The sequence below is a fragment of the Talpa europaea genome, assembly GCF_964194135.1.
Source record: "Talpa europaea genome assembly, chromosome: 6".
In the NCBI taxonomy this organism is placed as follows: domain Eukaryota; kingdom Metazoa; phylum Chordata; class Mammalia; order Eulipotyphla; family Talpidae; genus Talpa; species Talpa europaea.
The window spans coordinates 17,878,459-17,894,445 of record NC_140072.1 but is presented as its reverse complement, the minus strand read 5'-3'; the positions used below and the strand labels follow the sequence as shown (position 1 = coordinate 17,894,445).

The 15,987-nt window shown below is 37.1% G+C and overlaps 1 protein-coding gene across 4 annotated transcripts in view; it reads left to right on the top strand.

Moving 5' to 3' along the window:
• The window catches only part of MEMO1 (mediator of cell motility 1), a gene marked incomplete at its 5' end in the record, with an annotated part of 81,295 nt that overhangs the window by 48,884 nt on the left and 16,424 nt on the right, over positions 1-15,987 (top strand). For 3 of the 4 annotated variants that reach the window (XM_084235262.1, XM_084235260.1, XM_084235259.1), the window contains one exon: positions 13,630-13,772. The exons of the other annotated variant lie outside the window; for it this stretch is intronic. In XM_084235262.1, coding sequence (XP_084091388.1) covers positions 13,630-13,772 — 143 coding nt within the window. The remainder of the gene's footprint in view (positions 1-13,629; positions 13,773-15,987) is intronic. 4 annotated transcript variants of the gene reach the window in all.

Genomic DNA, 15,987 nt, shown 5'->3' with positions numbered 1-15,987 from the left:
TATAAGTAGGGTGAGGACAGGGAAGGTATCTATTTTGTTTTTCACTTTAACTACACTGCTAAGCACAATACTCATCACATAGTAGTCATGTTTTGGCAAAATGAAATAATTTTTTTAAGAGATTGCTCTCCTTTTAGGGTGGTATTCAAATTAGAAATGTTTCCTTTTGTAGGTCATATTTACATAATTTTTTTAACCATTTCCTTTGTGTGGATTTAATAGTCCATATATGGTTTGACTAGTTCTAAATATGGTTAGATTGGTCCTTTCCTGGATCTTGTTATTGTATTCCCTTAATAAGGTACATAGTGCATTGTAGGTTTAACAGCAAGTATTTGTTAACTTAAATACGTTAATGAAGTCTGAGATTGCAGTAACATTTTTTATATTGATGAGGCTTACTACTGGCTAATGTATTTGTGGCCAGTCAAATGTTTTTCATACTCTTGTGAAAAAGGTCAAGGCTTTTTCATATTGTTAAGCTGGATTTTTTTTCCTTTTGTATTTTTATGGTAGATTTTTCATGTTGTTGTTTCCCTAGCGCTTTTATTTTATTTTTTTAAAATTTTTAATTAAATTTAAAATTTTTCTTATATTCATTTTTGTACAGTATTTGATTTCTCCCATCATGTGTCGTCGCCGTATCTCCTACCGTCTACTCACACACGAATGCTCATATGGTGGATTTCTTATTAACCCAAATGTGGTTGTCTTCTCAATTACCATAATTTTTTCATGTTGGTTTTAGTCCATTTTTTGCAGTGGGATCATTTTCCCTTTAATTCTGCTTTTTATTTCTTTCAGTCTTGTTTTTGATAGCAGTTTACAGTAACTGTGAGGAATTACTTAAGCTTAAAGAAGTTTCCGATTATCAGTGTGATAATAAGTTATAAGCGGTATAATTTTAGGTTAATTTTCTGTTATGCATTCTAATTCCTGAGAAATTATTTAACCAATATATGCTTTTTATTTTTGGACAAGTTAGTATAATCACAATATCCCATTCTTCACCTACATTGGACAATAGAAAACTTTTGTTATTCATTGAAATGTTTTGCCTATTTTGTGATGGGAAAATATAATTTAGACTTTATAAATTGCAGTACAATAGAAGTGTAAGTTATCAACACTATCCTTAAGGAGATTTTAATAGGGTAACATTTTAATTGTTATTTCAAAAGTACAACATGCAGATTGGAAAATAGAAACTTAAACCAACAAAATTACTATTTACAATTCCCTATTAAATTGTGTTAAGTAATGGTTGTTAAATATGTCGTTCCTCAACAAAATCTTTCCTACTACAACTACATTGGGATCCCTAATACTGACTCTTAGAAAGTACCTAGTACTTTTCCTTTCTCTTTGTAGTCTTTGTTGAGTACATTTTCAGTTTTCCATTACATTTAATTGTTAAAAAAAATCACAAGTATTTTTAAAATTTTTAATTTTATTTTTACATAGAAGAGCTGGGGTGTAGACCAGAGGTTCGGGGCGAGGGAGGGAAAGGAGGTGAGAGGATTCACCAGAGACAGAGTTGAGAGCAGAACAGGCAGATCCACTGAAATACTCTGCTGAGGGGAGCAGCAGGCAGACCAGAGAGGTCTGCTGCACTCTATGTGTTAGGTCCCTGGTGGGGGGTCAAACTCATGCTGCAGCAGCTGTGGGTAGCTTCATAGTGCTGAGACTTAACACCTTGTGCCACCAGGGAGGCCCAAAATCACAGGTATTTTAATAATCAAAAATTTTAGATCAGGGTTTGGTCAGGGCACACCTTATTATGAGACACAAGGCTCAGACCTGGCTTGAGCTGACTTGAATGGAACTAAATAATCCAAGATCACTGTAGTGCTGAATTTTAGTTGAGACTCTTTATTTGTTCTCTAGGTGGCCTGTTCATCAACCAGGACCTTTTCTGTCTTCTTTGTATCTCTTAGAAGGATAGTCTGGATTTCTATACATGGTGATTCAGGGTAGCAAGAGAACAAAAATAGAATTTTTTTGCCCTGTTAAGGCCTGGGCTCAAAACTACATACCCTTATTTCCACTGCATTTTGATTTTCAATGCAGAACATAGTGTTAGCCAAGATTTAAGGGACAGAAATATGTTCTACTTCTTAATGGGAGAAGTAGTGTGTATGAATAGGCAGTCCTTATTGGCAGTCCTCATTGCAAATGGACTATTGCTATTCTTTCTTAGTGGACAATTGACATCTCTTCAGTCCTCTTAAGATGATTAGAGAGCTCATCTAATCTATTCAAAATCCATTGTCTTAGGACCTGTATTAGGTTGGGATGTGGATGAGACTTCTTAGGTGCAGCTCCTCTTGCTTTGGATACCTGTGAACTAAGAAAGAAAGTTACTCCTAAATTCACTCAATATACATCTGAGGTAGGTAGAGACAGCCATAATAGATATTCCCATTAGAGAGTGAAAGAAGAATGGGAAACTTATAGCTATTTTTGCTCCAAGAAACCTAACCACAGAACAGAGAATGTTACTTAATTATGGTTTGGGTGGGTGATTACTTGTTTATAAGTTGATTTTCTTTCTCTGGTGGTTTCCTAATTTACTCCCTACCTGAGGGCAGCAAGTCCACCTTGTTTTTTCTGTGCCCAGCACAGTACCAGATACATAAAAGAATTTTAGTAATTGTTGAATGAATTAATAACTGTTTCTCCATTTTCAATACTATCTTTAAATATTTTGCCAAGAATGAGGTTAAATGTTCTTTTTTTCATTAACTGCTTTTCATGTCATGAACATATTTCGATGTCATTTTTTACTCCATATTGTTTGTGTACTTAGGACTTTCTAGTATATTTCTGTTTAATACTTCAATCAGTTGACATTTAACTTTCTCCGTTTTTCACTATTATTAATAATCATATGAGGATGTTTTAAAAATTAAATATCTGATGAATTTATAATGCCACATGATATTTTTTAATTTATTATTTTTTATTGTGATAATATTGGTTTACAACACTGTGTATGATTTAGAGGTACAGGTTCACATCTTTAGATGTTAATGCCAAATCACCCCCACCGCTACTAACAGCACTCACAGTAATCCTCCACGGTAGTCCATTGGGTGTTTTCTCCACTCGTCCATTCTCCTGCTCTGGTCGCCTCAGCTCTGTAGTCAGATTTCTAGGGTTTGGGGTTTTTTTTTTTTTTTTTTTAGTTTTGTCTGTTACAAGAGCAGTGGAGAATAAATAATGTAGTGGTATTGTGGCAATAGCCTCAGCACCTTAGGTATTAGGATAATTTTCCTTCTTATTGGCTACATTATAATCGCTTGAAAAACTGAGCTGCTTTTAAAATTTTTGGGAAATTGGAAGAAAAGAAAATTCTCGTATTCCTCTTTTAGGGGAGAAATGTCCAAATTAATGCCAGAGAAAGGATATGCAAATAGCTATTTATACATAGTATTTCATCTAATTGAAAATGTTACCAGTTTTAATACTTCAGTTATTTATTTACCACCAATTAAATAAAAAACACTGCCAATTAAATTGTTCTCTTATCAATTAGAATTTTATATTAGAATTATATCTTTATATTAGCATTTTTGCATTAGAATTTAGACCTTTCATACTTTATACCATTGAAAGCACTGGTGGGTGATGCAGTGCTGTTGTTTGATTTTTTAAAAAAAATTATTATTTTATATATTTTTTACATCATTCTTCATTTTTATACAACGTATGCTTTATCATCTTGGGTATAGTCCCCATGGAATTCCCACCACCATTTCACGTGTGTACCATCACCATAGTCCCTTGTACTCTGCCCACCCCATTTTGCTCCAATCCCCACCTCCCTCCCTGTAGAATGTCTCTGGTTTATAGTTGCCTGTTGATTTTGCTTTTTACTTTACTATAATTATTTTTTTTTCCTCATCCCTTATTTGGACCCCCTACATTCCTCCTATTAGTGAAACCATCCAGTATTTTTCCTTTTCCTTCTGGCTTATTTCACCGAGCATGATCCCTTCTAGCTCTAACCATGTTGCTGCGAATGGTATGAGTTTTATCTTTTTTGATTGCTGAGTAGTATTCCATTATGTATATATACTACATCTTCTTGATCCTGTCATCTATTTTTAGGCATTTGGGTTGTTTCCACAGCTTAGCTATTGTAAATAGTGCTGCAATATACATAGGGGTGCAGGTGTCTTTTGAATTAATGTTTTTGTGTCTTTTGGGTAGATACCTAGAAGTGGAATTGCTGGATCATATGAAAGCTCCATTTTTAGCACTTTGAGGAACCTCCATATATTTTTCCATAGTGGTTGGACCAGTTTGCATTCCCACCAGCAGTGCAGGAGAGTTCCTTTTTCTCCACATCCTCGCCAACATTTGTTGTTGCCAGTTGTTTTAATATGTGCCATTCTCACTGGTGTAAGATGTGATTTTGTTTGATTTTAAGGAGAATATACTCCACTATTAGTTCTGGTATTTAAAATTCTTTTAGTGTGTTTCATATCTTAGATATGTTAATTTTCTGCAGCATAGTTTAAAATATGGCACAGCACAGAAAAAAGAGGCTTATTAACATGCCTTGTCAGGTCTTACTAACTCAATTTTTACTGATGACAAAATTTAGGCTGAAGATAGTTTATTTTATTTTTTTTTTTTAATTTTTTTTTTTTTTTTATAGAGGCATGTTTTCTTTCTTTCTTTATTTGTTTGTTTGTTTGTTTTATTTATACATGCACTGGGTACAGTCAGAAGCGCGGGAGGGTGAGAGAATTCACCAGAGCCAGAGCGGGGAGCAGAGCAGGCAGAAGGACCGAGGTACACTGCTGAGGGGAGCAGCGGGCGGCAGGAGAGGTCTGCACGCCATGTGGGACCCTCCTCCGGTGGCCAGGAAGCAGCCGGGGATCGAACCGGCGCCGCAGAGGCCGCGGGCAGCTTCGCAACCCATCGCTCAACCGCTGCGCCACCGGGGAGGCCCTGAAGATAGTTTAAAGTAACTTGCTGCAGATTGTACATCTTGCAAGTTACAAAGATAGATTTTATGTTTTTTGAAATATGATTTACAGGGCCTCCCTGGTGGCTCAGCGGGTTGAGCGCAGCTCTGTGAAGCTGTCCACAGCCTCTGTAGCATGGGTTCGATTCCCAGCTGGCCAGGGAGATTCCCACATGGCGAAGCAGACCTCTCCTGTCTTGCCTGCTGCACCCCTTAGCAGTGTACTTCGGTCCTTCTGCCTATTGTGCTCCCTGCTCTGTCTCTGGTGAATTGTCTCACCCTCCCAAGCCTCTGGCCTGTACCCCAGTGCTGGTATAAAAAAATAAATAAGGGCCTCCCTGGTGGCGCAAGGGGTTAAGCACCACACGGTGAAGCAATCCGCAGCCTCTGCAGCATGAGTTCGATCCCCAGCCGGCCAGGGAGCAACCCACGTGGCACAGCAGACCTCTCCTGACTCGCCTGCTACTCCCCTCAGCAATGTACTTCCGTCAATCTGCCTGTTCTGTTCCCCCCTCTCTCTGGTGAGTCCTCTCACCCCCTGCATCTCTGGCCTGTACCCCAGCTCTTGTATTCATAAATAATCTTTAAAAAAAAATAAATCTTTAAAAAAAATATGATTTACAGCCTATAAAATTCAGCCACATAATAGTACAATTGAATGATTTTTTAGTAAATTTATATATTTGTGCATCTGTTCTCAAAGTCTAGTTTCAGAACATTTTTATCACCAAGGAAAAAAAAAACAACTTGTGTTCATTTGAGGCCAGTTGTTACTGCTTTCTGTAAGCAACCATTTATTTGCTTTCTGTCTTTATAGATTTCATTTTCTAGAAAAATTATGTAAATAGTCACAAAATACCTTTTGTGTCTGTCCTCTTTTACTTAGCATACTATTTTATTTCATTTTTTAAAAGATTTATTTATTTATGCATATAAGAGCTGGGGTATAGGCCAGAGGTGCGGAGGGTGAGAGGATTCACCAGAGACAGAGTGGGGAACAGAACAGGCAGATTGACTGAAATACACTGCTGAGGGGAGCAGCGGGTGAGACAGGAGAGGTCTGCTGTGCCATGTGGGTCAGCTCCCTGGCTACGCAAGGGTCGAACTTGCGCTGCAGAGGCTGCAGATTGCTTCATAGTGCTGTGCTCAACCCTTTGCGCCACCAGGGAGGCCCTTAGCATGCTATTTTAGAAGCTCATCTATGTTGTAGTTTGATCTTTAGTTCATTACTTTCTATTGCTAAATAACTATTCCATTATAGGACTGTAACACATTTTGTTTATCCATCATCAGTTGATAGACATTTGGATCATTTCCATTTTCAGTTATTAGGAATAATGTTACGAATATTCTTCTAAGGTTTGAAAGTCTTGTAAGACTTCTTTATGTGAAGGTATGTTTTCTTTTGAATAGTGCTTAGGATTGAAACTAGCCAGATTGTTGCCATAGTGTTGGCATCATTTTTGTATTTCAAGAGCATTGCATGAAGGTTCCAGTTTCATCATGTTCTGCACAGTATCTGTTTTTGTTGTCTTTGCAACTGTCTGATAGGTGTTTAATCTACCGTTACTGTGCTGTTAATGTGCATCTCTCTAACAACTCACAGTGGACAACTTTTCATGTGGTTATTAGTAATTTTTCTGTCTTTTGTGACATATCTGTATTTTCCTGAATTTTAATTTGATGATTTTTTTTTTTTTAAATAGAGGCATGCTTTATTTATTTGTTTGTTTGTTTGTTTTTTGTTTATACATGCACTGGGTACAGTCAGAAGTACGGGAGGGTGAGAGAATTCACCGGAGCCAGAGTAGGAGCAGAGCAGGCAGAAGGACCGAAGTACACTGCTGAGGGGAGCAGCGGGCGGCAGGAGAGGTCTGCGCGCCATGTGGGACCCTCCTCCGGTGGCCGGGGAGCAGCCGGGGATCGAACCGGCGCCACAGAGGCCGCGGGCAGCTTCGCAACCCAGCGCTCAACCACTGCGCCACTGGGGAGGCCCTAATTTGATGATTTTTTTTACTAAGTTTTAAGAGACTGTATATTTTTGTATACAAGTGCCTTTTCATGTAGATGATTTGCAAGGATTTTTTTCCATTATATGACTTGTCTTTTCATATTTTTATTTTTATTTATCATTTATTTATGCATATAAGAACTGGGGTGTAGGGCAGAGGTGGGTGTATGTGTGGATTCACCAGAGACAGAGTGGGGAGCAGAATAGTCAGATCTACTGAAATACACTGCTAAGGGGAGCAGTGGTTGAGACAGGAGAGGTCTGCTGTGCCGTATGTGGGCTACATCCTTGGCCTGGATCTAGCTCAGGTTGCAGCGGTGATAGTGCTGAGACTTAACCTCTATGCCACCAGGGAGGCCCAACTTTCATATTTTTAAAGGTGTCTATGGAAGAGCAAAGTCTTTGATGAATTCAGTTTAGTTTTTCTTATATGGATTCTGTTTTTGGTATCATGTTTAATCTCTTCCTAATCTAGAGTCATAAATATTTTCTCTTCCAACAGGAATCAGCCTGCAGACTACCTCTGGCCCATAACTTGTTTTTATAAATGTTTTATTAGAATATAATCATACCCATTTAATTACATATTGTCTTTGTATGTTGTTACTACAGAGATTGTATGTTTCAGAATACCTGAAAAATTTATTTTTTGGCCCTTTAAAAATGTTTATTGATCCCTGTTATAGAAGTGTCATAACTTTAGTTTTTATGGTTTGATTTTTCATGCATGGTATGATAAAGTCTAGGTAAACTTCTTTCATATGGATACACAGTTATTTCAGTACCATTTGTTGAGACTGTTCTATAAGTAATTTTCATTTTCTTTTTGCTGAACTAAGGTTTTCTTTTGGTTTTTATCAGTTTCATTAGAGTCTCTAAGTGGGGATCTTTTTGTGCTTATCTTACTTTGGGTTGTTGAGTTTCTTGTGTCAGAAGATTGATAATTTTCATAAAATTTGTAAAATTTTCAGCCATAAAATTTGTAAAATTTTTCAAATATTTTTAATATGTCATTTCAGGAATATATACATCTTGGTGTGTTAGTTATCTTTAAGTCTCCAGTGTTCTTTTCCTTTTTCTTCAATTTCTTTTTCTTTTAGGGTTAGTTAATTTATTTTACCTTTAATTTCATTGATTCTTTTTATGTAATAGCACTTTCTGTTCTATAGACCACCTAGTAAGTTTTTCATTTTACTTTTTGTACTTTGTGACTCTTAAATTTCTATTTGTTTCTTTTAATAGTTTGCAGTTCTTTGTTGGTATTTTCTAATTATTTAGTCGTTTTTTCTTCAAACATATTTATAATAAACTGTTTCTGAAGTCTTTGCTAAATCCAATACTTGGCCCTTCTTGGATATAGTTTCTACTGGGTACATTACCCCCCAGTGGTACCCTGTTTCTTTGGCTCATAATTTTTTCTTGAAAGTGGACTTTTATAAAACACAGTATATTCTACCAACTCTCTCTCAAATTTGTTTTTTTCCTCAAGTTTTAGTGGTGGTGGTGGTTGTTTCATTCTTTCATTTTTTTAAAGGTAACTTTTACGAACTGTATCTGCAGAATTTCTCACAATGTATGACTATGGATGTATCTCCTCAGCTTTAAAAAATACTTTTTTATATTTTTACCTTGACTTTCTAGAGTTTGCTCCGTGTTTGCATAGTTGGTTGAAAGTTGTGCTTGCATATGTTAAGATTTTCACCTTCTGTTGGTGGATTATATGTTTGTGGAATGCATGCAAATTTTAGGCCATATTCAAATTTGCCTCCTTTACTTTTTTTAAAAAAGATTTATTTATTTATGCATACAAGAGCTGGGGTACAGGCCAGAGGTGTGGGGGGGTGAGTTGGGAACAGAATAAGCAGATTGACGTAAGTACACTGCTGTGGGGAGGAGCGGGCGAGTCAGGAGGGGTCTGCTGTGCCATGTGGGTAGCACCTGACTGCCTGGGGATCAAACTCATGCTGCAGAGATTGTGGACAGCTTCATAAGTTGCGTATTAACCCTTTGTGCCACCAGGGAGGCCTGTCTCCTTTACTTTCTATGGGGTCTTCTTTGGTCTTCTTGCATATGCATATAGATCTCTAGTTGTGGTGAGAACAGTCTTTCTCAGGTCTCCACTTTCTCTGGAGCATGCTTTCACCCTTTCATTTAGTTGGCATTTTGTGGGGAGCTTGGGACCTTATGGAGCTCTCCTACACTATCAGTTGTCTTCTTCTAGAGTATATGAATTTATCAAGTCCCTCTATGGCTCTGTCTTTCCTAGGATCTTTCTGTTAAATTTCAAAGGAGTCTTCAAGTTTGTGGCTTGCCTCAACTGATACAGTTAGAATTTTCTGTTTCCTATTGGGTTGGGTTTTCTGCTCTCTGCTCCAAATTGCAGTCATCATCCTTTGGCAGTGAAACTTGTGAACCTCTCACCTTTACGGGAAAACGATGATAGTGGAATCAGGGAGAGGTTGGAAACAATTGCTAATGTTACAGGCCAGGGAGAGGGAGGGTGCCCAGAACCCCCAAATCTGACTGTTTTAAATAGGTTCTGCTATCTGCTGCATCAAGACAAAACATGTAAGACCTTTAATAGCAAGGAACTTTAATAAAATTAGTGAACAATGATGGAGGACAAGAATAGAAAAACTGGAAAGGAGGTATCCCAAGATCCAGACCTGACTCACACAAGGAGGTGGGGGTCGAGGAGAATAACATGACCATTAACCCAGATGTAGAGGTCAGACCCTTAGATACCAGTGCCTTATCACAAGGCATGATACCCAAGCAGGATCAGATGCTAGAGGGAGTGGAGCACTGCCGCGGACCAGCACAGCAGTAGACCATGAGGCCGTCTCAGGGTTGAGAGACTGCGCAGGGTGGTCAGGGATTCGGCTAAAGAAATGACAAACAGACACACTTCAAGAGAGAGTGTAAATCTGAGTGCGTCTTTATTAAGCTAGTGGTCAGTATATATATGTTTTTCTAAAAGCATAGGAACAGTGAACATCAAAGAGATCAGTTTGCTCATAGACTTAGCTTAATTGACAGGGCAGTGATTTATTTCCGAAGTTACATCTGGACCTAGCCTCATTCCTAATTGGACAGGCTATAAATTCTTTCTACTGTTTTATATAATTATTTTCTAGTTGCACTAACTATCATTTTTACTCATAATTAATTGTCATGGGTGAATTTATTTTATAATGCAGTTAATATCAAAGGTACTAAAGTTAAGCACATAATAGAAAGATTATTAAACTAACAATTCTATTATAACACAGTGTTTAGTAATGTTTCATTTGCATTAGCCTAATTATTAAATTATGTATGTTTTTTAATTAGCAATCAATGACCAGAAAAAGGAAAGATTTTAGAAAGACAGTTGTAGCAGAATAAAGTTTGTGGGCCTTGAGAAAGCGAGATAAGGTTCCAGGTGGTCAGCATTTCTTTTAATCATCTTTGTGGCCGCTTTTGATGGTCATTATTTCTTGGCAGGCATTCAGTTTCTCTGCATCTTAGGGAGTTTGCTGTTCTCCCCCTGTGCGCATGGTTCCTTGCCCATGCGGGACCTCAGGGACCATGGCAACAGCCATTAGCCCTGAGGGTCACTGCAGGGGGGGGGGTGCAGCAGAGCACAGACCTGAGAGGAAAGATATGGAGATTGGGTCCACCCTGGAATCTCTGGTCGCTTTCTAATTTTGCCTGGTACCCAATATCAGCAACAAGCAGGCCACTCCATGGAGGAGTGACACCCGCCGAAGAGAAAAGGACTATGTCAGTGCAGTCTCTGAACAGACTCAGGGCAGCACTCCCACTGCCCACCTGTGACTATACAACTCTCTCCCTCTGCAGGGCAGCAGTTTTCTGGCTGCGCGTGATCTGTACCATGCCAGGACTTCTCTTTGTAACAGGGTGGTCCCCAGGAAAGGGTGGAGGCAGCTCTCTTCAAGGCCGCCCGTCTGCAACCATGCAGGCCTCTCTTAGCACACCTGTCCCTTTCCCTTTCCCTAATAAACCTGTTCTTTAAATATAACTAATGTCTCTGTCTCGTGGAGAAACCTTTCCCAGAGTGAACCCAAGGAACCCACACTCTGCAAAACTACATCAAACAATACAAAAAAAGACAAGAAGTATAGTTTCTAAATCAAACACCCAAAGTTACCCATCCCCTCATGGGTAAAAGTCCAGCCAAACAGGATTGGCCCAAAGCAAGCCCCCAAAGCCTGCCACAGATCTAAAGCGCATTCCAGCAGGGACCCATAGAAAAGGGTCAGAAACAGCCAGACAAGAGCAAAATCAAAATCAAGATAAAAGCTGCCATTGTTAACCTCCCCACAAGTCTCTCACCCACATTTGTTTCAAACAGTCCAGGACCAAAAACCAAATGCAGCTTCTTTCCACGTCTCTCTGCAACATGTGCCTCCTTCAGGTTTCCTTCTTGTTCTCCATCCTGCTTCCTTTCTTCTCCAGTCACCTCTCCAGCTTCTTCTCCAACTGCTCAGTTCCACCCTTCTTTGGGTGGGGCAAGGAACCTGGAATCTCCCCTTTATCTGGGCACCACCCTGTTACACGAAGATATCAGAGTTCTGCTGTTCTTTGCATGAAGTTCAGTTATTTTTCATAAGTAACTTCTCATTGTGTTGTGTGTGTGTGTTTTCTCCTTTAGTTGACTTACAGAGCATGAAATGATTATTTTTGACAATTTGATCTTTATATTTGTTTTTTGGGGGGAAAGATTTAGTACTCAAAGGAAAAGACCAACTTCAGAACTGGGATTCTGAAACTTAACTATTATATTTCAAGTCCAAGTGCTGTGATCGCAAATTATACTTGCGGTGCTAGAGACCAATAAGTAATTAAAAAAAATGGATGGATGAATCTTGATTTAAACCTTAGATTTTTAGTTTTAGTCTTTGACTTCTACATAGATTTGCAGGGTCAAACTTAGGTTACTGGAATGGGTTTGTGGCTCTGGTGCAGAGTAGACATGTGTTGTTTCTTCAGAGTGAGCCAGCAGTTGTTGACAAAATATTTTTCCTATAGTAGTTCTTGTTTTGTAACAGTTTTGTGAAATAGATATTGTAATCATGATTTCCAGATAAGGAAATAAGTTTTTTGGCTAGTAACTTACTCATGATCTTAACATTTGTATGTGATAGTACTTGAGCCCATATCTTTTGACTTCTTGTTTATTATCTGTATAACTGCTTCTCTACCATAAGTATTCGTAGATTCTGATGATCTTAGTGTATTCATTATAATAGGTAGTACTGGAGGTTAGCACAGTTTATAACAATCTTCTTGAATTTTTGCTAGAGCTCAAATTCTTTTCTTTCAAATGATAATCGCTCTTACCTTACTGAAGAGCCCCCATTCATTCATGCAGTTGTTAAACAAATGTTAAAAGTCAGAGAAAGAACTATCCCATGGCAGCTTCCTCTGCCAGCTTCCTCTTTTTTTCTTACTCCATAGATGCAGATTCTGCCCAAGAAGCCCCTGCATTGCAGAGGGACTGGAGATCTGTATGATCTGTTTATTTCGCAATTGACAAGGGTAAGGGGGCCTTATGGGGGAGGTGCTTGGGTGCCCTGAATTTAGCTTTATGAAGCTGGCCTAACATTTATTTGGGGATTATTTAAATTTAGTGTTTTTAGAAGCATTTTAATGAATTCTCTTTGTCCTACAATCAGCTAAGTGCCAGATTATCATACTAAAAAGCATTTATTATAATGGTGATTAAAAAAAAATCCTGTTTAAAACAAGTCAGACAACCATAAATCATACTTCTAAAATTCCAAATCTGAGATCTTTTAGAATATAAATAACACTGAGTATATGTTAGTAAAATTTCACGACAATGAAAATTTTAAAAGGGTCTGAGTTAATGTGTCTATTTCCATAGTTCATCATAGTTATCCTTTATTAATCTACTCTGTTCCTTTTCCATAAATCTATCAATCTGTAAAGTGAAAAAGGGATTTGTGGATATGCCATATACATAATGGGCGGGCATGGTGTCTTTTTCTTCCTGTTAGAAATTAATACCCACTTCCTTGACTTCTGTGTCCACCTTAGATGCCAGTGAAATTTGAGTTGTATCTTCAGACTGACCTGTTTTTGTTCATGGGCATAGATGTTAGGTGCAATTGGCGAATCTTAGGGAAGCCAAGATTAAGTTTTTAGGTTTCACTTGGCAGGTTTGTAGAACAAGTGGCAGAAATGGTGGTATTTATAGTAGGGTAGGGTTAAAATAGGTGAGGAAGAATTTAAAGCTTTTTTAAAGTTGTGAAAACATTAGGCAGGTGGCTGTAGTTTTGATGGGTAGTTGAGAAGACTTGGTGATGATTTGATGGGCTTATTTTTATTTTTAAAGATGTTATTAGACCTGGTAGTAAGGTAGTTTTGTTTACCAAAAGAAGTTTTGTACATTTCTGTAACTTTAATAGCTATTTTTAGTATTCTGTACCTCTCATATTTTGAAACTGTCCTCTTTAAACATTTAATTTATAGATTTTAAGAATTCAACAATATTATGCTTATTATCCTTACCACTACTAATAAATGTTCCACTTTTTAGTGTCAACACACTGGAAAATTATTTTTATTCTTAAACTTCTTAAATGACTTTTTTTTTTCTGTTTTCTTTAAGCCATAAGGATGAGTTTACCATTATTCCTGTACTGGTTGGAGCTCTGAGTGAGTCAAAAGAACAGGAATTCGGAAAACTCTTCAGTAAATATCTAGCGGACCCTAGTAATCTCTTTGTGGTTTCTTCTGATTTCTGCCATTGGGGTAAGTTCTAGATTTTAACTTATGGTAGATATTGTATACTTGTGGTTAAAGGTATCTTTTCAGTTCTTTATCACTTTCCTTGGAAGTTTTACTTATAGCAGCAAAGTTTGAAAGTGAATTAAAAAGACTTTTTGTCATTTAAAAAGGATCAGATTATAATAGTGGATTATGGATACATTTCCAAAGGCGACTGGTATAATTGGATTCACACTGTGAGGGCATCCTTGCTTAGACACTAATGTCAGTGGGAATTAAGATCATTTAACCTCATGTTCAGGTAGAGTTGTGTAGTAGATTCTCTGAAGTTAGCTTTTTGATGGATAAAACAAATGTTCCTCTTTAGAGTGTAGATTTAGCACTGTGTGCTTTGCTAGTCCTTTTCCATAGTTTCTTTTCTGTAATTAATCTTTTGTTTCTTTTATTCCTTTACTACTTAAATTTTACCATAGTTATCAGTGTGGATCTACCCTCTAAAGATTGTAACATGTTAGTTATTATTAGCACTGTGTTCTTCACTGATCATGGTCTATAAAGGGTAAGGACTCTGAAGTGATTTTTATTATTATGGTGAATTAAAAGAATAAGGAAACTTCACAGTGGATTTAGGAAGTGAGACATCCATGGACACTTTTTTAAAGTAAACTTTGCTTTTAAATTCTTTGGATACAGTTTGCTTTCATTTGTCCATTACTGCTCTAAAATATTTCTGAATCCTATTCCTTTTAGCACATCTCTTTGACTCATTTATTCATTGGTTTAAGGATGCCAGTATTTGTTCATTCTTCAGTTATTTCTTTAATTTTGGAGAAATGTTAAGGAACAAAACCATACATTTTAAGATGGAATGCTAGAGTGGCCAGAATTTCATCCTCATGGATAGTAGGGAACCCTGACTACTACATGTCTTAACCAGTGATTGATTGCCATAGTTGATTCAACATTTATCCCCACTAGTTAGGCTGCTCTCTTCTTCTCTTACCTCTGCAATGTGAGTGACATTGAGATTTCAATTCAAGAGAACCATCTTCCCTAGTGGTGTAGATAAGTGTATTTATTTAAGTCAGCTTTTTCTCATTTGTAACTAACTGTCCTTTCAGGGGGCATTTGGAAATATCAGGAGACATTTTTGGTTATCACAACTGAGGTGATGGTGGGTGGTGAGGATGCGATTGGCATCTAATGAGTAGAGTCCAAGGAAGCTGCTAAGTAAACTTTTGCACAGGAATATCTCACCCATCAAAGAATTTTCCTGCCGCCCAAAATGTCAGTAGTGTTGTGAAGGCCTAACTAAGGCTATGTAGGTATCTGTGTTGCCTTGTCAAACTCCTTAAGAGACTTTATTTAAAAATTCTGTTGGCTAGTTTTGTTACCTTAGGCAGAAATTAGTTTTTATGAATATAAATATATTTTTTAGATCTGAGTACTAGGTAGATGCCTGAAAGTTCTTTTTCTCTTGGAAATTCTGAAGTTTGATTTAATAGCTGTTCTTAAAAAAAATGAAAGAATTTAATTAATTAAAAAAGGGCTATTTTCTTAGCATTGTGAGTTTAAATTGGTTAATAAAGCATGTCCATATGTTTTAGAAATTAAATATTCTTGAAGCATGTGCCCCCTACCTCTTTATGTATAGGATTGTTAATTGAATCACTTTAAATCACTTTATGATATAAATAATTTGTTCTCTTAATATTATTCTGTAGAGTATAAGATCTCCCTGTAGGTTGGCATCTTGTGCACCCGCAACATAAATTCACATGAAGTATCAGTGGATATCTTCATATTTCCCTTTTTTGTGGAAGCATCCTTTTTATCTCATTAATGAATTCTAAAGCAAATAAATCCTAGTCTACTACTATATTTAAGTATTTTGTTGAGAGAGAAAAATGAATTTTGTTTTACATTCTACTTAAATTCTCAGAAAAATGTTTAAGCCATTTTTCTCCTGATCTTGATCATTTTGCTATTTAAATTTTAAAAGGATTTCCTCATGACAATAGTGAAAAAATAACCTCAAAATTTTCCAAAGATTGATAAATGGTGGCCATGGGAATTATTCAGAGAGCAATACATTTTTATATTTATGTTTGGTGGTTTTGTAGTAGAACTCTTCCAAGTGTTTATTTTCTTATTATTGCTATCACTAACAGTACTCACTAAGTATTAATTTTGTACTTAGAAAAGCACTTTACTAATTCTTGCTAGGAAATCTGATGGA